We start from the raw sequence: 27253 nt of genomic DNA, 5'->3' as shown, positions 1-27253 counted from the left end.
ACGCATGCGCCAACGACACTTCTGGCTCCTGTCATAACAGTTTTACTTCCCTACAGAGGTTCGAGTTTTACGGCAGGGAAACGACCATAACAACCGTCACGTGATTGTATTTCGTGTAATATTTTACTCAAATAAAACTAAATAATAAAAATGCAATGAAATAAAAAAAAGATAGACGCAAAATTTAAAGTTACATACAATGAGAGAGAAAGAGCACCTGCAATATTTCGAAAATAAGAACTAAAAGTGTCAAGTAGACGTCACTATTAAATATTAAATTCTGCAGGAACAACAGGAACAAACATTTTTATTGGGAGGTTTTTCCGAACAGATAAGAGCTGTACTTAAGTATAAATATGTGGTCAAACTTGTCATCACAATACTTGTACACTGATACTTGTACACTCAAAAATGAGCTTCAGCATTTATCTTGGAACTTTATTTCGCTCTCTTTATATGTTTCTGTACTTATAAACCAATATTCTGTATTAGAAAAGTACACGTATCAAATAAAGAGCAAGAATAACAATAACAAAATTAAAATGTTAAGGCTCGACACCAGTCAATGAGCCACTACAGCAATACGCGCTCTGCCACGCACCGGCGCCGTGGCTTAGTTGGTTAAAGCGCCTGTCTAGTAAACAGGAGATCCTGGGTTCGAATCCCAGCGGTGCCTTTTTGCAAAGGGTCGTCAAATTAATTTGACTTCTTGGTCCACTTTAATCTTAAACGGCCGAACTACTACACGTTTAATCTTATTAACATAAGATAAAGATCAATATGTCTATGTTTTTCAATGTGATGAGCACATCCTGCTGCTAAAAATAATGAAATGAAAGAAATTTTCCAGAATTAATAAATAAATCTGTAAAAATACAGACGTTAGAGTAGATCATTAACTCATATTACAAAAGTGAACATTTTCATCATTTTACATCAAAAAAATTCATTCGTTCATTTATTTTTGTGTTAATGTGGGTCTCTTGTTAAAAAACAACAACAAAAAAAACCCAAACAAAAAAACAAGGAAAAAAGTCCCAAATCTATGCAAAACCAGCCCGATTGGAGTCGTTTCCGGGGTTATTCTGGGCTCATGTTTCTATCCTATGCCATTCTATGCTATTCTTATGTTTGACACTCCCTGCATACATACGTTATCAATTAATAACACTAAACAACAAAACCCTATCCCATTTAAGCAAGCCAGAGATAGGAAAGAAAAAATATCAGTCAGCATGACTTGCAGTTACAGACACACATACTATGAAAACAATACCAGGTTTGTCCTCAGATAGTCACTTCTCACCTGTTTAAAGATTAAATACAGTTTAAATTCAACTGATTTCATTCAAAAATAGGACGCGTACAGTTTGCAGCATAAAAATATTCCCTGTAACCATGCATGAAAGAAAGAAAGAAAGAAAGAAAGAAAGAAAGAAAGAAAGAAAGAAAGAAAGAAAGAAAGAAAGAAAGAAAGAAAGGATGGAGAAAGTCATAAAAGTGTTATCACTTTAATTTTGAAAGTGGGAGTGGAAAGGAATTTCAACTTTGTCCAACTGCTAGCTCTCTCCCCTCTTTATAAGCAGATCAAGATTTTGACTTTCAGCCAGGCAGCTACGCAGAAACTCGCAAACCAGCAAGGTATGTTTCTCACGTCGTCTTTGCAAACGGATTTTTCTGTCCAGTGTTGGATTTCATTAGTTTACATGGAAAAAATATAGAAGGGGTGGAATCGTTTAACTGAAAAGAGTTGTGCAGCAAAGCATGTCGAAGTATTTTGCTTTGTCATGCTTTGTTGCGCAAATGTCACAAGTGAGTCCAGGTGTGCACACGGGACATTATTCTTTTTTTTAATTTTAATACATCCCAGTTTTGCTGTCTCCTTTTTTTACCAATACTTTCTGTGCTTCTGTTTTCATCTCTGCCAGCAGATGGCAAACGAAGCCAAGCCGTGTCCCTGCGATATTGGTGATCGCATGGAGTATGGAGCGCTCGGCCAGGAGGTCCAGATGGAGCACTTTAAAGCTTATGTAGTAAAACCATCCACTGCATCCGACAAGGCTATTGTTGTCATTCAAGACATATTCGGTTGGCAGCTTCCCAACACCAGATACATGGCTGACATGCTTGCTGCTAATGGATACATGTGCGTTTATGTGACTGACTCATTGATAGACTGGATTGAGATTCCTGAGGCGAATGTAGGATTTCTAGAATCAGTGATTTTGTGAGATTTTGATTCCTCCTTTTTCTGTTGTTTTATTGTGAGCAGAGCCATTTGTCCAGACTTCTTTGTTGGAAAGGAACCTTGGAGTCCAACAAAAGACTGGTCCAACTTTCAAGAGTGGCTTCAGGACAAGAAGCCGACAGCTATTAACAAGTAAACAAACGCGTGAACTACGTAATGCAGCAGCTACTCATAGCTTTGATAGCTTTCTGACCTTGTGTGATAGCGCACACTCATTGAACTTTTCCTTCTCAGAGAGGTGGATGCAGTGCTGAAGTTCCTGAAGAATCAATGCGGAGCCAAACATATCGGAGTAGTAGGCTTTTGCTGGGGAGGGGTTGCCACACATTACCTGGCCTTACTGTATCCAGAGATTAAAGCTGGAGTGTCTGTTTATGGTATGCCATTGTTACAGCAGAACACGAGGCATGGTATACGGAAAATGTTTTTGTTATGGTTTTATGTGATCCTGTGCAGGAATAGTTAGAGAGAGAGAGGACAGGTATGAGCTGAAGAGTCCAACACTGTTCGTCTTTGCAGAGAATGACAGCGTTATCCCTTTGGACCAGGTTAGTGTGAGTTGTGGACCGATTAGTTTTAGCAGCAACTTTTGTATGCAGACAATGTTAACTTAAAAATCTCAGAATTTCTGCCATGACATGTGCGCTGACATCATTTTTGCCCATCAGGTGAGTGCTCTTGAAGCCAACTTGAAGGAGAAATGCAAAGTGGACTACCAGGTGAAGATATTTCCTGGTCAGACTCACGGATTTGTCCACCGCAAGCGAGAGGACATCAACCCCGCTGACAAACCCTACATCCAGGAGGCCAGAAAAGACCTGCTCAACTGGCTCAACACGTACATGTAAATATGAATGCCAGGAAACACCTTAAAACTCTGCTTTATATAATCATATCCACAATAATTAATCAGAACATTATAAGACGATCTGTAAGAGGTGCTCGTAATGAGTCTTTCTGTTGGTTTTGTCTGAATATTGATGCCTGTGTCTTATGGAAGCTTGTATCAGCAACTGTTTTTTGCCATCCGTAAATCAAAATTTCAGGTTATTGTATATCTGACTGCAAATTTGGTTTGAAACTTACTAACTCCATATTGACAATAAAGACCTTCAAAGGTATTAACTAAAAATTTTGATATATTGAACCAAAATTTTGACTTATATAGGCAAAAAGCCCCCCTCCCCCAAGCCATAGCAGAAAAAAGCTTCCATGTTATCTTAGGGGTTTAGGAAATTATGATATTATTGTTAGTGAAATAAGAATTTATATCAAAACTATATGTATACTGTTTTGTTAATCTCAGATCATAAACAATAAATATGAACTATTTCAAGAGTGCATGGATTCATTACATAATTATATCTTCTTGAATAAAAAAATAAAGAAAGAACTTGAAAGCAAAAGTGTGGAAATTTCAACAGACCAACATTTTAATGGTGACTGGTACTACAACAGCTTGAACATGTTGTATCCAACTATAAATAGCGATTCGTGGTGCAGCTTGGACACGATGCTCGGGGAAGTGCTGAAAACCTCTAGAACGGCATTTGTTTAAGAGGGCGCCCGAGCCTTTCTCGTGTTCAGGAGGGCTTCAGTCCTCGGTCTCCCCGGGGCTTCGGATGTCGTCTATCTTCAGGATCATCTTGACTACCTGAGTAGCGAGCAGGATCTGCTGCTTCTTGCCAATCAGGGTCTCGATCACATGCTGTTGCTTCATGTCTACAGGGGGAAAGAAGGGAGGGAAAAAAAAAGAATTCAATAAATCATTGTGCTTTAACATTGAAGTGCAGTGCTGTCATCTCCAAAGGTGGTAATCCAGACTGAAGCCATGTTTAGTTCAGTATCTACTGCAGTGTATTATGTGCAGAGCAGGTGGTTGCTTACCATTGGTGTTTTTGTGTAAACAGTCAATGCCCAGGAATGGGTTGTTCTCTCTGACTTGTTTGGCTCTGACCTCTGTCATGGTCTGGATGGGGTTCAGCCCGCTGTTCTCAGCCAGGGCCATTGGGATTACCTCTAAAGCATCAGCAAAAGCCCTCATGGCATACTGTTCCAATGACGGGCACTGAAAAGGAAATTGACAGATGTCAATGAGAGTCGAGCAGGAACACAATCATGTTTATCGTAAATGCTAAGGTCAGAAAGTCTCTGATGCAATTTCTCTTACTTTGTCTGCAGCCTGGTTGACAGCTAGGGCACATGCGATCTCTGAAGCACCACCTCCGTACACGACTCTGTTGTCCTTGACCAAATTGCGGATTACGCACAGAGCATCATGGAGAGCACGCTTAGCCTCCTCGATGATCTATCAAGAAAGATGACACTTAATCAAAACTGGAATAATAATTGGAAAAAAACAAAACAAAAAACATGTAATTATGAATTTGCTTTTGGGCTCACCATCTTGTTGCCTCCACGGATGAAAATGGTCACAGCTCTGGTGTTTTTGCACTCCATGATAACCAACATGTGATCCTTGGTAGTGCCGAAGGAGATCTCCTTCACCAAACCAGCTGTGCCGAGCTTCTCCGGTGTCAGCTCACAGAACCTCGGGACAATGCGGCCTCCTGTAGCTATTGCTATCAACTGCAGACAAACAATTGATATCGACACTTCAACATAAACTCCACTTTATATTTTGTACTTGATGTAACATATGGCAAAAAGTTGCAAATACCTGACTGATCAAAGTGACAAAGGACAAAAAAAGTGTTTGATTAAAGAGTAATTTTGCATCTCGTCTTACCTCAATCTCAGGCCCTCCAACCCAACGCACAGCAGGCAGGTCATTTTGCAGCAGAAGATGGTTGGCTTCATCATCAAAGCCCCACTGGCAGATGGCCAAGTTAGCCCCATTACTTTTGACCTAAAATAAACGTGTCCATAAGCATGTGTGCCGATATGTGTATACTTATTTGCGGCTGCGATTTCTATGTTAATCAGTCAATAAATGAAATGGTTAAACATCAGTTGTTAACAGACTCTGAGGGTACCAACCTGTTGGATCATCTCCTCAAATTTCTCTTTTTCATATTTCTGGAGAGCTTTGTAGTCTTCCACAGAAGTCACATCCAGCTTATGCTTGGTCTTGGGCTTAGGAGGCTCAAACGGGCAGGTAAGAATGGCAATTTTAACATCTTTCAGAACCTGTGAAATAACAAAGGACAAGCTGTTAATCAAATTTTACAGATGGAGGTCAGAACAGAAACATTTATTTTGCCCCAGAAACTTTCAACTGATTTGATTCTTTTTGATCAAACACCAGACAGCCAATGACATCGTGTTACAAATTCCCATCGATCATACCTTGGGCATCTGGGGGTGGCTGAACTCTTTGTCGACTATGACTCCCTTGATGAGCTGTGTGTCCTCCAGCTTTCCTCCGACCTTGCCTTCCATCTTGATGAGCTCGAAGTCGACATCCTTCCTCTCCATATCAGCCACAGTGAGGATGGCATTCACTGCAATCTCTGCCATCTGTCTGTGGCACCGGTTGATGCTGAAAGACAAACAGAACTTTAGATAAAGCGTGGTAACAATGCTATTGCAAAATCACTGAAAAAAGGTTTTGCATTTGTTGCATGATGATAAGTCTGTGTCAGTTCTGACAGAAACACAAGTGCAGGTTCATTTAAAATGAACAAAAATATTTCTGCATCCATGCTGGAAGAACTTTAGAGATTTTGTTAAACAAAATGTATTGAAACATCTTTTCCCTTCCTTAACTCAAAAACAGAATAATAATCAGGAAATTTCTCTACTGACAGTTGTTATTATCTGCTCTATGACAATGTAGAAAAAGACGTGCCAGCTAGGTCAAAAGAGCATTTGGAAATGTAGACAAGCAGAGGAAACTAGTCCAAAAATAATTACTGTTAATTGTATTACTTATAACATAATAGTAAAAATAACACTAATAAACAAAAAGAAATAACCCAACAATATTTTGTATGGGGGACTTACACTTTGGATCCCAGTGTTGTCATGGCTGTTTGAACGAGAGGTTCTGTATTGTTGGGATCGTAGGGGAAGGTTTCAGCAATTTTGTCCAACTGCTCGGTGGCGATACGTGCGGCCTGGTCGTAACCGTCAGAGATCCTGATGGGATGGATTCCACGGTCCAGCAGCTGCTCAGCCTGTTCCAGCAGAGCTCCGGCCAGAACTGAGGGCAACAGAGAAGATGCAAATGCAAAAGCTAATTAATCTACAACCATAGTTTAGATAAAAGTTCCCTCATACGATGGAACAGTCTATATTGAGAGCATCAGAACTTCTCCCAAGTAGTCCCAAGTCTGTATTTCTTTTTTTATTTAAAAAAAAAAAAAAAAAAAAAAAAAACATCCTCATCTTCCTTTTCCATACCTACAACTCCAGTGGTTCCATCACCAATCTCATCATCTTGGGACTTTGACAGCTCCACCATAAGTTTGGCAATCTGGTGGTCCACATCCATCATGCTGAGAATGGTGGCGCCATCGTTGGTGACAGTTACCTCTCCATCTCTGTCAACCATCATTTTATCAAGACCTGCATGGAAAAAGTAAAAAGAAAAAAAAAAGGCACAGGAGAAATAAGTGTTAAAAATCGGTATTCTAACGGCCAACTCTAATTCACGAAAAGCAATAATGACATATAGTTTCAAACACAAATGCTTCACTTTCAAAATAACAAACCGTTTGGACAGTTTGGTATGACAACACTACACTGGTTCAGACTTACCATTTGGTCCCAAAGACGTTTTAAGCGTTGACGCGACTGCCTTGGCTGCCATAATATGAGACTGCAAAATAGAAACATTTCCGAGTCATGCACACGTTTTTATTTTATTCCAAAGATAGGTATAACTTCCCTGTGCCTGAAAACCCCCAAACCTAAAATTCTGTGCATCACCGATGAGAGAAGTGGGCACAGCCCTGTCAGCAGCTCCTACCGGCTAAACGCATTACAGAAAGCACATGGGCCCCACCATTAGCATGACTGGCTAGTTATTTGGCTAATGCTATAGAGATGCTCTTGCACAAACAACTTAAGATTACATGATGAACCTGTGCTTAGTAATCGCAATCCACCTGTCATACGAGATCTGTGTACCCAACTCATTAAATTAACTGTAAAACAGCAGCTTTCTAACGAAAAGCTGTGTAGCGCTTGCTAGCCCATTGTACCTTCAATGCGTCAATTCCCGTTAACCGTGTCTTCTTATCCTGGTCTTTAATGATGATAAAAGGCCTTCCATACTCATCGAAAGCCAGTGTCCCCAAAGTGGACATGTTGACGGAGGGATTGGGTCACGTATTAAGTATATAAAGAATGAAATAATGAGTTTTAATAATAGAAATCTGGAGTATGACTAAGCTGTGAGCCGCACGGGTCCGCCGGCGACTTCTGGAAGGCTCCGCGGGCGGAGAGGGCGGAACCAAGTACTGCTCAGTGTATCCTATAACATAGTTGTAATCTCTTTCTTTATAAGATAGCATTAAGAAATTTAAAAAGTTTATACATATTCTAAAAAAAAAATTATCGCCTCATCGCACTTAGAATATTGTAAGAATTAAAGTAAAAATACACTTTTTTACAATATGGTTTCGCCCGATCTCGTTCAATCTCAGTCTGTGACCTGGTCTCGCGTGAATTGCAGTGACAATATTATAAAATTCCATGGGAAGGGCAGGACATATTACTGTATGATTTTCACCGCACTTTTGTAAAGGTAAACACCCACAGAGAACTGAATACACTAGATATATCTGATTTTAATTCCATATAAGCATATTTCACAAAAATTCGTGTTTTAAAGACGGGACTTATACTTTGACAACGTGACCTAAATGCGATGTGTCAGAATTAAGTTGTTAGCTGTCGCCTCTAACTAACTTTTAGCGAAACTTGTAACTTTGCTATCAATGTAAATCCGCTGCTTTTCACGGAAATGCATGAAACGTATGAAACAGCACGCTAATACCCACGTGCACTATTATGGTAACTTCTCTAAACGTCAAGAAATGACGTAACGTCCGGTTACTTGATGGTGGTGTCCAGGGCTGCGAAAGCTACGAAGGTTGTTCTGTGGCAGTCTGTCTGTCACCTGTCAAATGTTCACGGATGTTGGTAAGCCAAAACACCTGTAAAGACTACCTGTTTTTCTTTCCTTACCTTTAGAAAAAATAAAATATTACGGTCACTGTCATGTCCACTAAGTCCATCTATGTGTTGATGTATCTTTGAAATTACTGTATGCGCCTCTGTATGTTTACCACAGATTACAAGCACAAATGTTTGTGATCAGAACTACATTAATACGCTAGATATGCAGTTAGAGCCGGTCTACAAACACTTCCTTTGATTTCCTTTGTACGCTGTGGTAACATAGGTAAGCATAGGTAGCAAATCGACTTCTTAGTACTAGGTATGAGTAATGATATATTTGCATCTGTTGCTTGATCTTTGTTTTACATAATTTTGGCATCATGCTTGCGCTGACAACCCTTCACACCCGAGTGGACATAGCAAGTTTGTAAACATAAAAATGAATCAGCATTAGCCTCCTGGTTGTGTGCACTAAGTCCTTGCTGAGACACACGATCAGAGCAGCCATGGTCTACTGTGAAAATTGTTAATTATAAAATGTCATGTAGTTATAAACACACTGCACAAATGACCTCGTTTCTGTATGGATTTTCTAGCATGCCCTGTGAAGTGAAGCCTCGGTTTGTGGTCCTGTATGGGTCTCAGAAGGGCCAAGCCCAGTCCATAGCAGAAGGGATAGCCGAGGAGGCGGAGGAGCACGGGCTGGTTGCTGATCTCAGTTGCTTGAATGAAAACGAGAAGGTACATTCTAGTTTTCATTTATGTAGCGATCTTAGTCGTGTGTTGTGATGTACTTTTCCCAAATAATGAAGATATTGTCCCTTTCTTCTTTGCTTTATTAGCATCTGTATAAAGGGAGTTTTTACCATAAAGGCACCAGTTTGGGAATGGTAGAAAAAGATTAACACATGAAGGCTCTAACACCATAAAAGCATAAATATCAACAACAATTAACAACATAAATATGTCAATAAAACAAATACAATCACTTTAGGTGAAGTACATATCTGTATAAAGTAAAATATTTACCAAGTCGCCCTCAGTTCAGCGATAGTTTAAAAAAGTTTAATATAAGAAAAATGATACCAAACAACACATCAACAACATTTTAATAAATATGATGCTGACTGATGGTTGTGTTTCTCTCGTCATTCACATAACTGGTTCCAGTACAATTTGGAGAAGGAGAGTGCCCCAGTGGTCTTTGTTGTTTCTACTACTGGAGATGGGGAACCGCCGGATAATGCCTTAAAATTTGTAAAGCGCATCAAGAGGAAGACCCTCTCCACTGACCACTATAAGCACCTTTCTTATGCACTTTTAGGTAAATTCTTTTATAAGGGTCTGTGGTAGCGCTCCTTGTAGCTCATCTGTCCGTATGGGAGTTTAATTTGAAAAACATGTTTGTATATATCATCACGATGCAGAGCATTGCGCTGTTTACTTTCTGAACAGTTGCTGGAGAGTCTCAATCTGTTTCCCTCTGTCTGCTCCAGCTTTAGGAGACACAAATTATGCAAATTTCTGCAACTGTGGCAAGACCATTGAGCGCCGTCTACAAGAACTCGGAGCCAAGCAATTCTATGCTACGGGTTATGCAGATGATGGTATAGGGTAAGTTTTGCAGAGAAAGAAAATGTAAACATCCATCTTTAAGAGCACATGCAGACACATTAAACCCATTTTTGTTTTCTTTTGTTTATGCTGCTGTCATTTGTGAACTTTGTTCTCTCTAGGCTGGAGTTGGTTGTGGATCCCTGGCTTGGGGGACTGTGGAAAGCTGTCAAAGAATCCTTATCAAAAATGGCTTCTGTTGGGACAGCTCACTTGAAAGAGAGCCCAGAGGATTCAACCAAAGAAACTCCAGATTCATCAGTTCCAGATGTCCAACTGAACCTCTTAAGCATCGCTGACCAGCAGAACTGCGAGTCAGTCAGAGCATCTGTACCCGCGGACTCCAAATTTGCATCTGTTGCTTCATCTTCAGTTTCTGCCGCTTCTGATCTCAAGCCAGCTTCTCCTGCGGGGAGCCCTGGGTTGGCATCCCAGTCTGGTGACGCTGCCAGTGTTTCCACATCAGCATCAAAAACACACACAGAGGAAACTGGAGTTCCCCACGTTGCACTGGCACATTCACTGTCATGCTCCATGCCACCCCTGTCTGAGTCCTCGCTCAATGTTCCTGCTCTGCCTCCTACCTATCTAGATGTTTCTCTTCAGGAGGCGGACACTATGGAAGAGGTGATGGATGTTCTTGCTGCTAGAACTTGGATTTAGCCCATGTTTCCTCCTTCACTGGCCACTAATTTTTTATTTATATATATTTTTAGATTGTGGGGCCATTAAACAAAGAGGCTCTTCATCAGGTGCCTATATCCAAGGCAGTTCAACTGACCAGTGGAGATGCAGTCAAGACAGCACTTCTCCTGGAACTGGAGATCTCTGTAAGCATGAGAAAAGATGCTCATTTAAATGAAGCTTTAATTAATCCCCAGTAAAGATTTAGATTGCAAGTTCAGTGTTGTAAGTTTCTTTTTTTCCATTCTCAGGCTTACCCAGTGTTGGCTTATCAACCAGGGGATTCCTTTGATGTGTTCTGCCCAAACAGGGCCGCAGACGTGGACCACATGCTCCACAGGCTGGGCCTTCACAGCCAAAGGAACCACCATGTCAATATTTCTCTGCAAAAAGACACTAAGAAAAAAGGTAATACTACAACTGGTACATTCTTGAAAATAACACACAATATGGACCCCATTAAGCTCATCCTTTTAATTTTCCTTCTTCCCCTCTTAAAGGTGCCCAGGTGCCACCCTACATCCCACAGAATGTTTCTCTCCTGTTTTTGCTCACATGGTGTCTGGAGATCAGAAGTGTTCCTAAGAAGGTACCATTTTCCCTATATTGCTTTGCAGCTACTTGCTGCATAAACAAAGTCACTTTTTCATGTGACAATCTGCTTGTTATTTTACTGTCTTAGCATAATAAAGGGAATGTGTCTTTCTGACACCGCTACCTGCACGTTGTTTTTATTTGTTGTGTCAAAGCTGGGAGAAAAATGTGTCGAGTAGTGTGAGTCAGCAGCGGGTCTGGACCCAGAAGATTTGCAGGTGTTTGTATAGTTTGGTTTAATACGCTCAGGCAAGGCTGGATTTACTAAGTCCTGGTCCAAAGCTGAAATAATCATTTAACCTCCGTGATCCCTCTGTTGAAACGTTAAAATTAAGTTCACATTTGGTGCGTGAAAATGTCAAATTGCCCAAGTGTTGAGCTTTCGTCAGTTTGTGAGCTTTGGCTGGCGATGTGGCCTGCGGTAGTTTCCTCTGATTCCTTAGATGTGATTCATTAGAAACTGTTAATGGTGAAGTTATTATTTTCACATCATCTTGTTATTTTGATTGTTTTTTGTTGTTTTTTTAATTAGAGAGCTTAAGTGATTATTTAATGAAAAACAAAGAGAAAAAGTGAAAAGAAAATTCCATCTGGCATGAGCTGTATCAGTTATTTACTCTTCACTACACACTTGCAGAAAACATGACAGTATATGGTAATAACCCTAAAGCTCTGATAAGCACGTCATTGTAAATACTGGTCTGAATCCAGTGCTCGATTCCCTTTGAAACCCTTAAATCGCACAACATTTAAAACACAATTTATATTTAATGATACACGCACACTACAGGTTTGCATTTATTTAAAAAGGTTACATTTTCTGGGAGTAGCAGTGGTTGGTATTGTCACCTCACAGCAAGAAGGTCTTGGGTCTGAGTTTGCATGCTCGCTCTCCAGGTACTCCAGCTTCCTCCCACAGTCTAAAGGCATCTAAAGAGATTTTAGGTTATCTGATGATTCTAAACTGACTGTAGGTGTTATGTGTTAGCCCTGCAACAGACTGGCAACTAGCAGCCCCGCCTCTTCCTTTTGATATCTGGCATAGGCTCCACTGCTCCATCTTGCAACCCAGAATAGGATAAGTGGAAGAAAAAAGATGGATGGGTTCCTTTTTCTCGTTAAGCATTTCAAAATATCTGACACGCTTATAAAACCCTGTGCAATAAAAAGTTGCTTTGTCATAATCATGAATTAAGTTAGCGAGCCATTATATATTGAATTCTGCTTGGATTTTATTTAAAGACTCTTTTTGAACTGCACCCAAAAAATTGATAAAGTGTCAGAAAGATGTAGAACATCTAAACGTTAACGGCTTCACTCAGTTCAGTTCCCTCAGAAGTCTTTATAGACGTTTTGTTCACAGCTTCCTCTATTAAATTCCTGCACAGAAATAGATTTTTTTCCCCTGCCACTGTGTTGTTTAAAGACTTACAAGACAGTAAATGTTTTATTTTACAACACCTGCCTGTGTAATGCACTTCAGCTGTTTCACTAAAGCCAGCAATTTTTAAGCTTCACTTTTTTTTTTAGGATCGGGAAAGATAATAACCTCTGGTTCTTTGGCAATGAGACTTCCCAGTCTTATGTGTAGCAGCATCAAACACAGGGAGATATAGCTGTACATCCCGATTCTCCAATTCTGCTGAGAAAAATGTTACACTCGATCCAGTGCAGTGAAGAACGTGCCACAAATCTTTGCATACATGCAGTCAAAGCTGTAATGAATCACTGAGATTATACAGAGCACTTCTTGACAAATACCTAAAGTTCAGATTACAGCATCTGATTGATTCATGGTTGCAGATAGGGCTGGGCCATATTATACCGTTCACGGTAATACCGGTATAATGTTAGGCAACGATAGGAAAATGAAATATCGCGATAGAATGGGAGTAAAACGCGCATGCGCAGTGCCTTTGTTTTCATACGCACATGGCCGATTGTTGAGTGAAACAGATGAACCAGAATTGGTTTGTAAAAATGGTGCAACTTCAGTGATGTGGAACTTATTTGGTGTTTGTCCGTCAGATACACGACAAAGCACATTTTTTTGCAGAACATGCAAGCGGCCGTCGTTATTGTCGTATTTGTCGGACTAAGATGCTCTTAAATCTGGGAGTAATCTGGGTCCTAAACTCCGTATGCTTCAGGTCAAACAACACTGCAGCATCACTGAGCGTTAAAAACTGTCTAAATTCTTTCATCTTTAATAAAACGATCAGTATTCTGCCCTCACTAGGGTGTAAAGCTGGTTTCTAGCTTGGCAGATAGCTAACAGGTCCACAATAAACATCCAGGAGTCAGCGGATACGTTTTAGATGTTTACTGTTGAAGCACTGTAAAACTGGTACAGAAACAAAAATAAAATATTACATTTCTGCTGTAATTGTATTTTCTTTACAACATCAAACATTAAGCCATGCACTACGATGTATATAACACATAAACACAAACTTATCCAAACCCTTTCACTGGTTATCAGGCTCACGCATTTAGCGATTAGCTTAATGCTAACATTACATGGGAAATCCCATAGACAGGCTAACGTGTTAGCATCGCGGCCGTTTTCCCTCACAAAAGAAAGTTTTCCACACAAACCTCTAAACTGCTACACAAAACTATCGCGGGAAAGCTTACAAAACAGATAGCAACTACTTACAGGCATGTGCTCTCTCAGGCTCAGCAAGAAAAAGTGAACAAAAAGTGGAATAGACGACAGTTTGTCTAAAGGACTGTTTTTCACTGGTGAGGTACTACGGCAAGTCTGCTGGTACAAAAAACACACACCCAAATGATCATGCCTGCCTTAAAGGGGCAGCACACTCCCCGCCTGGTATAGAGTACTATACCACTATGTCCCTCTGAGTAACAACACAACTTCAGTGGCGGGTCTCGAATACACCCTGGGGGTGCCTCCTTGAACAACTCTCACCTCCACTTTCCGGACCCTGCTGTCTTGACCCGGAAAGGTATTTACCACAAGTCCTGTGGGCCATTGATTTCGTTTAGTCTCCTTGTCCTTTAGGAGCACAACATCTCCAACTTGCAGGTTGGCTTGTTCTGCTTGCCATTTCCTTCTTGGCTGGAGTGTCGTTAGGTACTCTTGACGCCATCTTTTCCAGAATGAATCCGCAAGACTTTGAACTTGCTTCCACTGACTTCGGTAAAGATCCTTGAGGTCGATGTCTTCCAAGGGAGCAGACACGGAGTCCACCTTTTGTGTTAAAAGCATAGCAGGGGTGAGTATGGTCGGCATGTCTGGATCTGACGACACAGGGACTATTGGCCGGGCATTCATGATGGCTGCGACCTCTGCCATCAACGTGGTGAGCACTTCGTGTGAAAGACTAGGGGAATGCATCTTGAGTAAGATGCTATCCAAAATGCGGCGAGCCATCCCTATCATTCTTTCCCATGCTCCCCCCATGTGGGAGGAGTGTGGAAGATTGAAGTCCCACGTGCAGCCTTGGTCTCTGAGGTAAGAATGAAGTGTTGCATCTTCTGGGGTTATACTAAGTTCTTTACATGCACCGACAAAGTTTGTGCCTCGGTCTGAACGAAAGAGCTTTGCTGGACCTCTGATGGCAGTGAATCGCCTAAGCGCATTTATGAAGCTTGACGTAGACAGAGATTCTATCACCTCCAGGTGAACTGCCCTTGTTACTAAACAAGTAAACATAACAGCCCAGCGCTTACTCTCTGCAAGGCCTCCCCTCGTGCGACGGGCACAAACCGTCCATGGTCCAAAAACATCTAATCCAACTTGGGTGAAAGGAGGAGATTGGGTCAACCGATCAGCAGGTAAGTTGGACATTTTTTGTTTTTCCAGACTTCCTCTCAACCGCCTACAGATGACACACTTGTGTATGATACTTGATACAAGTCTTTTTCCTCCCAGAATCCACAGTCCAGCGGATCTGATGGCCCCTTCCGTGAAGTGCCTACCTTGGTGTACTACTTGCTCATGATAATACCGCACCAACAAGGTAGCAATGTGGTTGCTTTTGGGAATGATTATGGGATGTTTCTCTTCCCATGAGATTGCGGATAATGACGTGCGGCCACCAACTCTCAGTACACCATCTGAATCCAAGAAAGGGTCAAGTTTCCTGAGAGGACTGCGTTTTGAGACAAGTTCTCCTTTGAACAGGCTCTTGAGTTCTTCTTTGAAGGCCTCGTGCTGTACAATCTGTACAATTACTGTTCTTGCCTGTGTACGCTCATCTACCTTTGTCAAATCTCCCTCCAGGATCTTAGCACAGGATCTGACTTTCCGGATGAGCTTTGCTATCCCACATACAAGTGTCTTCCAGCTGGAAAAGCGCTCGAACCTGTGTGAACCAAGCTGTCTTTCAGAAGCTCCTGTAGCAAAGGTTGCTATCAGTGGACGCACATCTGCATCCCCGTCTGGTTCAACGAGCTCAAAGAACTCTGGTGGGGTAAGTGCAACTCGCTCGTCGTTTTCAAGAAATGATGGCCCAGAAAACCAGTTTGTATCTCTCAACAGTGCAGCTGGAACTGGTCTGGTACCATGGTCAGCAGGATTGTGTTCTGAACTGACAAAGTGCCACTGTTCAGGCTGTGAAGACTTCCGGATGCGTGCTACTCTGTTAGCAACATACACATAAAACCTCCGGTTGGCGTTGTAGATGTAGCCCAGCACAACTCTGGAGTCGGTGTAAAACCTCACTGTGTGGATTTCGACATCTAGCTCATCCCTCAAGATATCAGCCAGCTCAACTGCTAGTACAGCCGCACAAAGCTCTAGACGGGGCACAGTATGGGAATGCCGGGGTGCTAATTTAGATTTCCCCATGCAGAATCCTACAAGACAGTGTCCTTCATCATCAACTGCCCTGAGGTAGGCAACTGCAGAGATGGCCATGGTGGACGCGTCGCAAAAGACACATAACTCCCTGTGCCGTGTGGAAAGCAGAGAAACAGGTAGGTATGGCCTTGGTATGTGAAGTTGCTCGAGTGCCTTCAGTGAGTCTCTCCAAGACTTCCACTGTGCCACTTTTTCAGCAGGTATCGGGGTGTCCCAATCGCAATGCTCAGCGCATAACTCTCTGACTATAGCCTTGCCCTGGACTACTATAGGACCTGCAAACCCCAACGGGTCGAATATGCTGTTAACTGTGGAGAGAATACCTCTACGGGTAAAGGGCTTCTCCTCCTGGGAGACAAGAAAGGTAAAGCTGTCGGTTTGAAGGTGCCAGTTGAGACCTAAGCTTCTCTGCATAGGTAACGGATCCACACCTAGCTCTAGGTCTTTCAGCTCTTTAGCACGTTCCTCAGGTGGAAACGCCTCCACTACTACGTCGTGGTTGGAGGCTATCTTATGTAGCCGTATGTTGGAATCAGCCAACATCTCCTTGGTTTCTTTCAGCACTCGGATGGCATTGTCATCGGTGGGGAAGGAAGCAAGACCATCGTCCACGTAGAAGTTCTTTAGAACAAACTGCTTTGCTTCTGCACTCTGGTCTTCCTGTCCTTGCAAAGCTGCTCTTCTCAAGCCGTATATGGCAACAGCAGGAGAGGGGCTGTTGCCAAATACGTGCACGGCCATCCTATACTCTGTGATGCGCTTGGTGGGGTCATTGTCCTCGAACCAGAGGAAACGTAGGAAGTCTCGGTGATCGTGGCGAACTTTGAAGCAATAGAACATTTGTTCTATGTCTGCTGCCACCGCTACAGGTTCCTTGCGGAAGCGGATGAGCACTCCTAAAAGTGAATTATTCAAGTCAGGGCCACTCAGCAGGATGTCATTCAGTGAGACACCATCCTGCTTAGCGCTGGAGTCGAACACTGCCCGTACCTGACCTGGTTTTCGCGGATGATACACTCCGAAGATTGGTAAATACCAGCACTCCTGTTCACCAGTGGGTGGTGGTACTGGTTCAGCATGACCTGCCTCAAAGATCTTCTGCATGAAGGCAATCATGTGTTCTTTCATATCTGGCTTCTTCTCCAGCATGTGCTGTAATGTCAAAAGACGCTTGACTGCTTGGGCTCGGTTGTTAGGGAGTTTGTGCCTTGGTTGCCTGAAGGGTAGTGGTGCCACCCAACTATTCGAGTCATCTATGAAGACCTCGTTGTCCATTATTTCCAGAAAGAGTTTGTCTTCCACAGACATAGCAGGTTTGTTGTCGTGTGGCGTTTGCCGGAAGACCCCTTCACCAAGGCCATCTTTCCCATCAAACAGGATTTCGGATGCGTTAGCTCCTAGAAACTGATGATGCTGCTCTGGAGTGTCAAGCTTCTCTTTGATGTGGAGACTGTTAGTGCAAGGGTCGAACAGAGATGTACGACCGTTACTCAGCACGTTGCACCGATAGACGTTTACAAACTCTGGTTTGTGAGCTCTTCCGAGACAAACCTCTCCCACAATCACCCATCCCAAGTCGAGACGCTGGGCGTAGGGGGCATCGTGGGGCCCATTGCATCGCTCTCGAACCTTGTGTGCCTGTGGTACATCTCGACCGAGCAAGATCAGGATGCTTGCTGATGGATCTATAGCCGGGATTTTATCCACAACCCGCTTGAAATGTGGATAATGTCTGGCGATCTCAGGTGTGGGGATTTCAGACTTATCGTCAGGAAGCATGTCACATTCGATTAAGGTGGGGAGTGGAATGTGAGTCTTACCATCTAATGACTCCATGATGAAATTGTTAGCTCGGCGCCCTGTTGTTTCCATAACTCCTGAGCAGGTCTTCAAGGTGTATGCTGCTGCGCCCTCTGTAACTCCAAAAAGCTCAAAAAAACTCTGTTCTTGCCAAAGACTTATTGCTTTGCTCGTCGAGAACAACGTACGCCTTAACAGCTTTCTCCCTCTGGCCAGCTGGATAAACTCTGACAAGACAGATTTTGGAGCATGACTTTGCTCTGACGGTAGACCCACAAATGTCTGTGCATTTTGCTGTGACAGCTTGAGGAGCTTCTTCTCCTTGCTCCCCGCCTTGCTCTCTTGCGGTTACAGGAGTCTCTGATATCCAGGGGGCCGGCCCTGGGTGTAGCGCAGTAGGGTGGTTCTCACTCTTGCACTCTCTGCACTGAACGTTTTTGTGGCAGTCTTTCGCTAGATGAGTGAACGAAGCACAGCACTTAAAGCAAATATTATTCTCTCTAAGATAAGCTTTCCTTTCATCCAAAGATTTACTCCTAAACCCACGACAGTTTCTGAGGGGGTGTGGTTTGTTATGGAGTGGGCATTGTTCATCTGGTTCGGCCCTCCTCTTCCCTGAGGGGCTGGCTTGCATGCTTTTAGAGTTTGAGGAGACTTCTGTCTTTTTGACAGAAATGGGTATTTTCATGTTTGATTTGAAGGGGTGTTCTGGCTTCCCCGTCCTCCAACCACTTGTAAGAAGGGCAAAGCTTGGATCATTGAGCGTTTTGGCTTGATCACAAACAAACTTTGCGAAGAAGGAGAACGGTGGGTAAGACGCTTGATGATTTTCTTTGTAACGAGATGCTAAAGAGACCCACTTGTCATGCAGGGAGTATGGCAACTTTTGGATGATTGGAGTGATGCCCCGAGATGTGTCCAGGTAACTGAGGCCTGGTAGGAACCCATTGGCTCTGGCGGCTTCAAGCTCCAAGAGAATGTCTCCCAGCTCTCTCAGCTTTTGATTTTCTCGATTTGAGATTCTTGGAAAATCATCCAGTTTCTTTAGGAGAGCTTCTTCAATTGCTTCTGGCGATCCATAGCAGTCTTCCAACCTTTGCCATACCATTCTTACACCTGCAGCTGCATCGTGTATGTGGACTGCTCGTATCCTCTTAGCATGCTCTGATGACTTTGGTCCCAGCCATTTACATAGCAGATCAAGCTCCTCTCTTGACGTCAGTTTTAAGTCCTCTGTAGAACCATGGAAAGATTGCTTCCAGGCCCAATAATTTTCTGGCTGATCGTCGAACCTTAACAGCCCAGAGCTTATCATCTCTCGCCGTATTAGATACTTGGCCAAGTCTGTGGTCGATGATGAAGTGGGCTCGTCAGTCCTGGCAGCACCTGTATGAGACTGAGGCGGTTGGTAGCTACTGCTGTATTGTCTCATATCATGTGACTGTGTCTGGTGTCTGTAGGTATCCCTGGATGGATTTAAGCTGTGTGAATGTTCTTGCTTGAACGGGGCTGTCCTGCAGGGGCTTTGAGTACGAGGGTAAAAGGGAGTGGCATCTTGACTCAATTTGGATGTTCTCTGAACAGGCAAGTCGTATTTGCTGATCTCATCACTGTCGACTGGTAGTTGGTGCATCAGAGTTGGTATGAGTTCTGGTAGCTGTGAGTTTTGGTGAGGTTCAGGACTTGGATTACGCTCAACGTATTCATTTTTTAGGCTAACCCGATCTAACTCCCCAAATTCGTTTTCAACGGCTGCTTCAAGAACATTCGCTTCAGCAATGGCAGCTGCAGCCGCGCTCTCAAGCCTCAAGGTATGCAAACTGGCTTGCAGCTCTGCTTTCTTCCTAGCAGCCTCAGCTGCTGCTTTTTGTTGATCTTCCTCAATATATGCTTGTGCTTTTAACATATCTGCCTCTTTTTGTGCAAATAGTGCTTGAGCACGTGCAGCCTCTGCTTTTGCCCGTGCTCTGGCTGCAATGGCACTGGCTGAAGAGCGCTGACTGGCACGTGAGGTGTTGGAGCATATTGACCGCGTCTCAAGCGTGTCGTCGTTACTATCCATTGTAGCTTAGAAGAAACAGAAGAAACTGTGTTCCACGCAGATCCACTTTTCTGTAGGTAGCCGTGTTGGGACGATGCCTTTTTACTATTCTGCCCTCACTAGGGTGTAAAGCTGGTTTCTAGCTTGGCAGATAGCTAACAGGTCCACAATAAACATCCAGGAGTCAGCGGATACGTTTTAGATGTTTACTGTTGAAGCACTGTAAAACTGGTACAGAAACAAAAATAAAATATTACATTTCTGCTGTAATTGTATTTTCTTTACAACATCAAACATTAAGCCATGCACTACGATGTATATAACACATAAACACAAACTTATCCAAACCCTTTCACTGGTTATCAGGCTCACGCATTTAGCGATTAGCTTAATGCTAACATTACATGGGAAATCTCATAGACAGGCTAACGTGTTAGCATCGCGGCCGTTTTTCCTCACAAAAGAAAGTTTTCCACACAAACCTCTAAACTGCTACACAAAACTATCGCGGGAAAGCTTACAAAACAGATAGCAACTACTTACAGGCATGTGCTCTCTCAGGCTCAGCAAGAAAAAGTGAACAAAAAGTGGAATAGACGACAGTTTGTCTAAAGGACTGTTTTTCACTGGTGAGGTACTACGGCAAGTCTGCTGGTACAAAAAACACACACCCAAATGATCATGCCTGCCTTAAAGGGGCAGCACAATCAGCATTGCTGCTTTACCAGGTGTAACTATAAAGTTTAACTTCCAGGCATCCATGAAAACAAAAGTTATTACATTTAACGGAGTTAGAAGTTAGCAGGAAGCTAGCGGAAGTTAGCTCGCTAGGTTTGCTAGTTACCTAAGCATGATATTGCATGTTCTGACTGAGAGATTTCTGAAAAAAATCAAACGTACAGCTCTGCTATCACTTCCAACATAAATGAAGACAGGAAACTAAACAGCAGTGACGTTTGTAGGGTTACTGAAGTTGGGCTAGCTGGTATATAATGATGTGCTACGTGATCGCTAGCGACACAGCTATGTTAGCATAACATAAACAGTGAAGCTGGAGGACGAACACTAACACTTTTCCACTTATAAAAGTTAACGTTAAGGTTCTTCATGGTTAGAGACAAATGCAATCGCATGGCAGGATGCTGTAAACGGACCAAACTTCAGTCAGGAGAACAACTGAGATAATCCATCCACAATACGAGGTTAGTCATTAATATACTGCAACATGGGAATAGAGCAGCTGCCAGAGAATTCAACATTAATGAATCAATGGTACAGAAGTGGAGGAAGCAAGAAGAATGAGTTTAATCAAGTTTGATTTATCTGACTGCTTTGTTTCGCTTAATGTGCCTTATAATCCTGTGCACCTTATGGTCCGAAAAATGCGTACTGCACACTGCAGTTTAATGTTGCAAAGCACCTCTTTTTAACTTCAGTGGATATTATACATGGTTATGCTCAGGATATGTCAGCCCATTTCTACTGGAAATGCCTTTTGGTTAAACTTTCAGCAAGGAATTTGCATTTGCACTGTTACATTTTTATAAAGCTTTAATGTACATAAAAACCAGCTTCTTGTTTAAGGGAAAATAAATGGAAGGTTGTCTTTTTGCGCTAGTAATGTTGTGGAGTTGTATTTTGTCTCGCATCAATTATATCGTCGGTTATATCGTTATTGCAAATTTTCAAATATATATCGTGATAAATATTTTTGGCCATATCGCCCTGCTCTAGTTGCAGACTAAATTTTAAGCAGAAGCGTTTTAATGTTTCTTTGTGATCCCTTTAATCTTTTTATTTTAATTGCTGCCTACAATAAAAATAACAAGCAGTTGCTAATGAAACGAATGAAATGCCGATTAAACCGCAGCATGTCCTCTGCAAATGTAACTGGGTAATTGATTGCATTAATCGATTTTTAGGACTTTGTTTGAGAATTAAAAGATTGCTTCTTCGCCTCTGCTAGTTTCTCAGTCGTCTTAAAGGCCTTTTTTTCTCTTTTTTATATAAAAAAGAAAATTATAATTTTGTAGTGGAAGAAATGGCTTTGTGCATATTAAAATAACTGTACTACATAATGGGGTTGGAGTCAGGGTCTACCTGTTTAGATTTCAGACTTTGTGTACAGTGTGGCTGGCTCTCCTTTTTGTAAAAGTCACGACAATTGTGGCTGACGGAGGTGCAGAACAGCTTCGGGTGACAGCGCATCTGATTTCTGTGTCTCTGTCAGGCGTTTCTGCGAGCTCTGGTGGAGCATACAGGGGACAGCGTGCAGAGGAGGAGACTGCAGGAGCTCTGCAGTAAACAAGGTGCTGCAGACTACAACCTGTATGTGAGAGACCCGAGCCTCAGCGTTTTGGAGCTTCTTACAGCCTTCCCATCCTGCTCACCTCCTCTCAGCCTCCTTATAGGTCAGACTCCCACCTCTTAGCTCATTCAGACAGAAAATTTCTGTTTTTTTCCACCGACTAACAGAGCGTATAATCATCATTGATAAAGTGATCTTTTCCAGGTTTTAATGGGGATTCTGAAAGTCTCTCTAAAATACACAGTGTGATAAAAATCAGTTTTAGTCATAATTTTGACCTATTATCATAGATAAGTGTATTTTATGTTTTGGATTTTTCCAGTGTCTTCAAAAAAATCATTGCATTTTTTTTCAAACTTGCATGTTTAATTAAAACAAGTTTTCAATTTGCTTTAAAGAGAAGGAGAATTACAGTGATTGACGTGAGAGTGGGATTTTGACTGCACCCGCACTAAGTGTCAGTGGAATTATTTGTTTGAGAACTATTTATTTCACTTTTAATAACACCTCGTGTTATTGTCGCGCCTGCCTTCTGTCTTTTGTGATTCAGTTTGTCTGACTGGATCATTTTCATCCAGTAGGGGTCACTGTAGCCTTAGTAAAGCCCTGTTCTGTGAGCACAGGCTCATGGTTGATTTGGTCAGAGCATTTAATTATACCTAACAGTCAGAGAGAGGGCATCAAGAGGCTCCCCAAAGGGTCAACGCTCACTTCCTCGTCTCATTTTAAAATCTGCAGCTCCAATATTGTTTTGTTTCCAGTTTTTTGTAAATATAACGATATATATCAAGTCAAGATATATATTTTGAAGTTTATCCATGATCTCGCATTGTGCTAATAATATTGATGATTTTTTTCCCCTGCTGTCTGCCACCTATCGTCTCCTTTTTTTTGACCCTTGGTGTGAACTGTTGGTAAGAAACTAACATTTTCCTTTCAGCTCATTAAGATAGTTGGCTGGTCATTCATTCAGTATAGATCTAATAAGCTTTGACTGAAACTTAGCAGACAGTGAAATTAGTTGGCTACAGCTTCATATACAAGTTGAGCTGTCCTCTAAAACAGCTGTGTCACAGCTCCTGGCCTACCCCAATGTCAGCTATTTTAGGCCTACTTGCCAACCACAGCACCTTTTACTCTGGTGAACTGATGCAGAAATTGGCAACGGGGACAACCGTGCCCTCGTGAAGAATGCGGCGTTGCAGACCCCTCAGGGCAGCAGCTGTTATTTGGTATACTGGTAAACCACTGAGCTTTGCAAGGACACGAATGCACAGGGTCAGTTTGGATCATAGGTTAATGGTAAACTCTGACTCAGGGTGTCGCTGTTAAAGTACACTGCTGTATTTTTGCAGTGTTCTTGGTTCATTACCTCAACTGAAGGGGAGGCATTTGCTGATTAGGGTTTAGGCTGATTTACACTAAGTGTAAATAATGAGGAGAGATGTCTCTGGACCCACATGTCTTTGGCCAAGTGCAGGCTGGTTACAAAAGTAGATGCTGGGTCTAAATTGAGAAAGATGCCCACTTTTCAGAGCCAGATGTCGTGTTGATAGTTCATTGATTCGTACAGAGTGTTAGATAAAAACTTTGGGGTCAAAGCCCCTGGGAACTGAATGCTGTCCATGAGCATCTTTTTCAATTACTTTACAGCAGACCTCAAATGAAATCGTACCAAGGTGCAGTTTTCTTTTCTATTCTTTTACTTTTTTGCTGGACTTAAACTTGCAGAACAAAATAATCCTCACTAAAGTAAAGTAAAGGGAATATGTCTGTATCCCAAGAGGTTATTGGCCCTTCTGTTTTGAGGAAAAGCATTAAATTTAAAATGAAATTTCTTGGCCACAGAGAACTGATTGCTTATCACTTCTATTCCCACTTTATTCACTTAAGTCGCAATAAAAACGCCACAGAAAATGTTTAAATGGTTTCGGAAAACCATGAGCTAGCAGGTCCTTCGTTCAGAAATAACTTGAAATTAGCATTTGCAGGCTATTAAAAGCTGCAAAAACCTTCCTGAGGAGAATTTCACTTAACACCTTAATGCTAACAACTTCTCTAATTCCATGCACAGCCAAAGAAACTCTCCATAAATCTCGAGAAGTATATACTTTTATGTGCAACCACATTTCTATCTCATTTATTCTACTAAAATGGTACCTCTGCATATAAATTGCAGCACAGAGACTTTTGAGATGAAATAGATTATATTGTTGTGCACTATGATCGATGATACCGCTGAAAACATAGTGGGGATCTTGGGACTGTGCTTTTTTTTTTTTCTTTTCTTAAGCCTTTTTTGGATTACATATTTAAAAATGTATCTTCAAGCCACTGACTGCGACAAAAAAGCTTTGCATTCAGAGGGTTTTAAAAGTGATCCATCCTCTGTATCTACCACCAGTATCATTGCAGCGCAGTGATGCGAGATGATGGATTGATTGTCCTCTGATTCAGACATGTGCTGTCACTCTGTGATAGAAAGGCAGCAACTCAAGCTCTGCACAGCTGTGGAGGATAGCGCTAACATACACGATACACCCTCTGATGGAGAGGTGTACACTTGCACCGACTGAAAGGATCTTCAGATATTTTGTATGTGAGGATTTGTCCCATTAAGCAGCAACTCACTGTTGGTTTTTGAGAAACTTTAAAAACAGGAACGATTTATTTATCCATTCTGGTGCAGCGCTACGCTGAATAAATAAATAAATAATAAATAATTAGAGCTACTCTAATTATCTCTAAAGATTTATTTACAGATGATTCACTGTGGGTTGTATCTCCAGTACATGCACATTGATTACAACTAAACAAGGCCGTCCTGTAATCTTGGCTCACCTTGTGATACGTTAATACATTTTAAGCCTCTAAGTCTGAAACATTTGGACTTCTTTCAGAATATAAGTCCTCTTTGCTCCGGCTAGTTTTAATATTATGAGTCGTGCTGGATATTGGAGGCATCTCAAAGAGAAATACAAGACACTGCTATTTCTCCGACTTCAAATATATAACAAGGAATCTCTTTATTGAGTATATTTATGCAGCTTTTCAAATACTGACATGCAAAACTGCCCTTTCAGTTAAATTTACATCAAAGAAAAGAATATGTTTTCCCCATAAAATACTCTTTTTAACCTAATCTTCCAGGTTTTCTTTACACATCTGATTTTCTGTGATAGTGGAAATAATTCAATGCTTCACTAAGATGGCAGGTCATGAAACAGTTACAATACAGATGGGCTATAGCGGCAGAAGACCACACTGGCTGCCACTTCTGGGAGCTAAGAACAAGAAACTGAGGGTGCGGTTTTCAGGCTCCCCAAAATTGGGCAATGAAAATTGAAAAAACATTGCCTGGTTTGATGAATCTTAATTTCTGCTGCAGCATTCGGATTTAATTTAGTGTAAACGACATGAAAGTATAGATCCATCTTGCCTTTGGGGTGCTGGTTACCCTACTGGAGGTGTTGTAGTGGTGTGGGGGATATTTTCTTGGCACACTTTGGACCCCTAAGCACCAACTGAGCATTGTTTGAACAGCACAGCCTACCTGAGTATTGTTGCTGAACATGTCTGTCCCTTTATGAACACAGTGTACCCATCTTCTTATTGTTGCTCCAGCAGGATAACACAATGTTACAAACTCAAATCATCCCAAACTGGGCTCCCAAACATGACAACGACTTCACTGTACTCACTGTACTTAAAGTGGTTAAAAACCCAATCGCAACCAAGTATTAAATATCTTTATTTTCTTAGGAAATGTATTAAAAAACATGTGCATTGCTTTTATTTAGTTTATTTTATTAGCCGACTGTTCTTTACTGTCTAAAACTGATGTTAGCCCCTGGCCCTGTTTTTATTTTTCAGTTTTGTTGGTCTTTTCAGTGTCTGAGGGTATGTGGATAAATTATTAGTAGCTAACTGCTGTTTCAGCAAAGCCTTTGCGTTTGTTTAAAATATCTCAGCGCAAAGAGATGAAATGGACGTCAAAGTGCGGAGCTGTCTCTCTGAAACCTCTGAGCTGTTTAGATGTCAGAGAAATCCAGAAAGAGAGGAGAGAGCAGATTTAGACCAGCTGTTTGTTTCTCTGGCAATTTAGCAGAAAAATGTGTTATTGTACAGCCTCAGCTGGTACATATGGTGGTGCTTTACTTGTCCGGCTTCATCTATCACCGAGATACAAATAAAATGTAGCGAGTGCACAGCAAGCACGTCGCACAACTCTCAATCTCTCTCTTTGCCAGCGTCTAATCAGTGGTGCTGGGCACTGGATAGAGAATGGCATATCTTGTTGCTGTCAGGTAAAAAAGTTATCTCAAACTCTTAAAAAAAAGTTTTCTCGATGTAACTGACACCTCCTCGCATATACAATGTGTGCGACATATTACCCAAAAGAGGGCACCTTCATGGCTGGCATTGAAATAAGGTCTGCATAAGCAATCTGTTTCCTACTGGCGCCACATCTGGACACTTGGGATTCTATAACCCTGAGTTTGTAATTTCATAAATATAGAAGTGTGTCCTAGAAACAAGACTGTAACCTGGGTGGGGGGTTACTGAGGATAGATTGGTAGGTAGGACGTTTCAATGGACCGAAATGACTTTCACATAATTCGTCTCCTCTCTGTGGTGATTGACTGCGTAACCAAATCTTAGCAAGACAGCGCGGTGATTGACATTTGTGCTTGCCTTTCAGAGCATTTGCCAAAACTGCAACCCCGGCCTTATTCAGCAGCCAGGTAAGGTGACAGAAAATTACACTGAAGAATACGCTTTGTACTGTAGAGCTGCACAAGTGTGCTTTATCACCCAAGTATGTCTGTTTTATTCTCAGTGGTCTTGGAAGACTAAATCTTTAAACGCTAGCTGGTGTTTTCTTTCTGCACAACAGAACTATCCTGTTTGGTTTGGGGCTGGATTAATGCTGAACAGTTTCGTTGGGGGGTGGGGTGTGTGTGGTGGTGGTGGTGCGTCAAGTAAATATGGTATCGTGATTTCATATACATTTTACATGGCTGTGCATGAATACTGCGTTACACA

The 27253-nt window shown here is 41.9% G+C and overlaps 5 protein-coding genes across 10 annotated transcripts in view; 2 read left to right on the top strand and 3 right to left on the bottom strand.

The window, feature by feature from the left end:
- Positions 1-1581: 1581 nt before the first annotated feature.
- Positions 1582-3592, top strand: cmbl (carboxymethylenebutenolidase homolog (Pseudomonas)). 3 transcript variants are annotated; one of them, XM_080865620.1, is made up of 6 exons: positions 1582-1641; positions 1929-2146; positions 2273-2380; positions 2483-2625; positions 2705-2796; positions 2917-3591. In XM_080865620.1, the coding sequence occupies exons 2-6, from the start codon at positions 1932-1934 to the stop codon at positions 3094-3096; spliced, it is 738 nt and encodes a 245-aa protein (XP_080721746.1). In that variant the 5' UTR covers positions 1582-1641; positions 1929-1931; the 3' UTR covers positions 3097-3591. The 3 variants fall into 3 exon arrangements, with proteins under 3 accessions (XP_080721746.1, XP_080721745.1, XP_080721747.1); XM_080865619.1 differs by having other exon boundaries at positions 1584-1641; positions 1932-2146; positions 2917-3586; XM_080865621.1 differs by lacking the exon at positions 1582-1641 and adding an exon at positions 1693-1822 and having other exon boundaries at positions 1932-2146; positions 2917-3592.
- A 67-nt stretch (positions 3593-3659) lies between these two features.
- cct5 (chaperonin containing TCP1, subunit 5 (epsilon)) lies at positions 3660-7657 on the bottom strand. Its single transcript, XM_080865617.1, has 11 exons — positions 7417-7657; positions 6971-7031; positions 6614-6778; positions 6215-6413; positions 5558-5750; positions 5249-5398; positions 4998-5117; positions 4652-4837; positions 4419-4556; positions 4136-4316; positions 3660-3970 (listed from the first exon to the last, which is right to left on the bottom strand). The coding sequence occupies exons 1-11, from the start codon at positions 7519-7521 to the stop codon at positions 3843-3845; spliced, it is 1626 nt and encodes a 541-aa protein (XP_080721743.1). The 5' UTR covers positions 7522-7657; the 3' UTR covers positions 3660-3842.
- A 197-nt stretch (positions 7658-7854) lies between these two features.
- The window catches only part of mtrr (5-methyltetrahydrofolate-homocysteine methyltransferase reductase), a 36062-nt gene continuing 16663 nt past the window's right edge, over positions 7855-27253 (top strand). Inside the window, exons 1-10 of one of the 2 annotated variants that reach the window (XM_080865615.1) lie at positions 7855-7961; positions 8935-9079; positions 9509-9662; positions 9835-9952; positions 10075-10579; positions 10669-10782; positions 10888-11044; positions 11137-11225; positions 22130-22310; positions 26910-26952. In XM_080865615.1, the coding sequence (XP_080721741.1) occupies positions 8936-9079; positions 9509-9662; positions 9835-9952; positions 10075-10579; positions 10669-10782; positions 10888-11044; positions 11137-11225; positions 22130-22310; positions 26910-26952 (1505 nt within the window). In that variant the 5' untranslated portion in view covers positions 7855-7961; position 8935. Of the gene's footprint in view, positions 7962-7990; positions 8360-8934; positions 9080-9508; positions 9663-9834; positions 9953-10074; positions 10580-10668; positions 10783-10887; positions 11045-11136; positions 11226-22129; positions 22311-26909; positions 26953-27253 lie in introns of those variants that run through there. The other variant, XM_080865614.1, reaches the window with a different exon arrangement.
- On the bottom strand, positions 10896-17930 carry LOC308386221 (uncharacterized protein; the record flags this gene model as incomplete). 3 transcript variants are annotated; one of them, XM_080865612.1, is made up of 3 exons in its annotated part: positions 10896-11032; positions 12780-12869; positions 13890-17930. In XM_080865612.1, the coding sequence occupies one exon, from the start codon at positions 17928-17930 to the stop codon at positions 14082-14084; it is 3849 nt and encodes a 1282-aa protein (XP_080721738.1). In that variant the 3' UTR covers positions 10896-11032; positions 12780-12869; positions 13890-14081. The 3 variants fall into 3 exon arrangements, with proteins under 3 accessions (XP_080721738.1, XP_080721737.1, XP_080721736.1); XM_080865611.1 differs by lacking the exon at positions 12780-12869 and having other exon boundaries at positions 10898-11032; XM_080865610.1 differs by lacking the exons at positions 10896-11032; positions 12780-12869 and adding an exon at positions 13539-13574.
- LOC308386224 (uncharacterized protein) lies at positions 17989-20578 on the bottom strand (the record flags this gene model as incomplete). Its single annotated transcript, XM_080865616.1, has 2 exons — positions 20443-20578; positions 17989-20127 (listed from the first exon to the last, which is right to left on the bottom strand). Exon 2 carries the CDS (start codon positions 19918-19920, stop codon positions 17989-17991), a length of 1932 nt encoding a protein of 643 aa, XP_080721742.1. The 5' UTR covers positions 19921-20127; positions 20443-20578.

The sequence above is a fragment of the Rhamphochromis sp. 'chilingali' genome, assembly GCF_963969265.1.
Source record: "Rhamphochromis sp. 'chilingali' genome assembly, chromosome: 18".
In the NCBI taxonomy this organism is placed as follows: domain Eukaryota; kingdom Metazoa; phylum Chordata; class Actinopteri; order Cichliformes; family Cichlidae; genus Rhamphochromis; species Rhamphochromis sp. 'chilingali'.
Note: the sequence above shows the minus strand (reverse complement) of the source record. Positions and strands in the feature narration are given on the sequence as shown.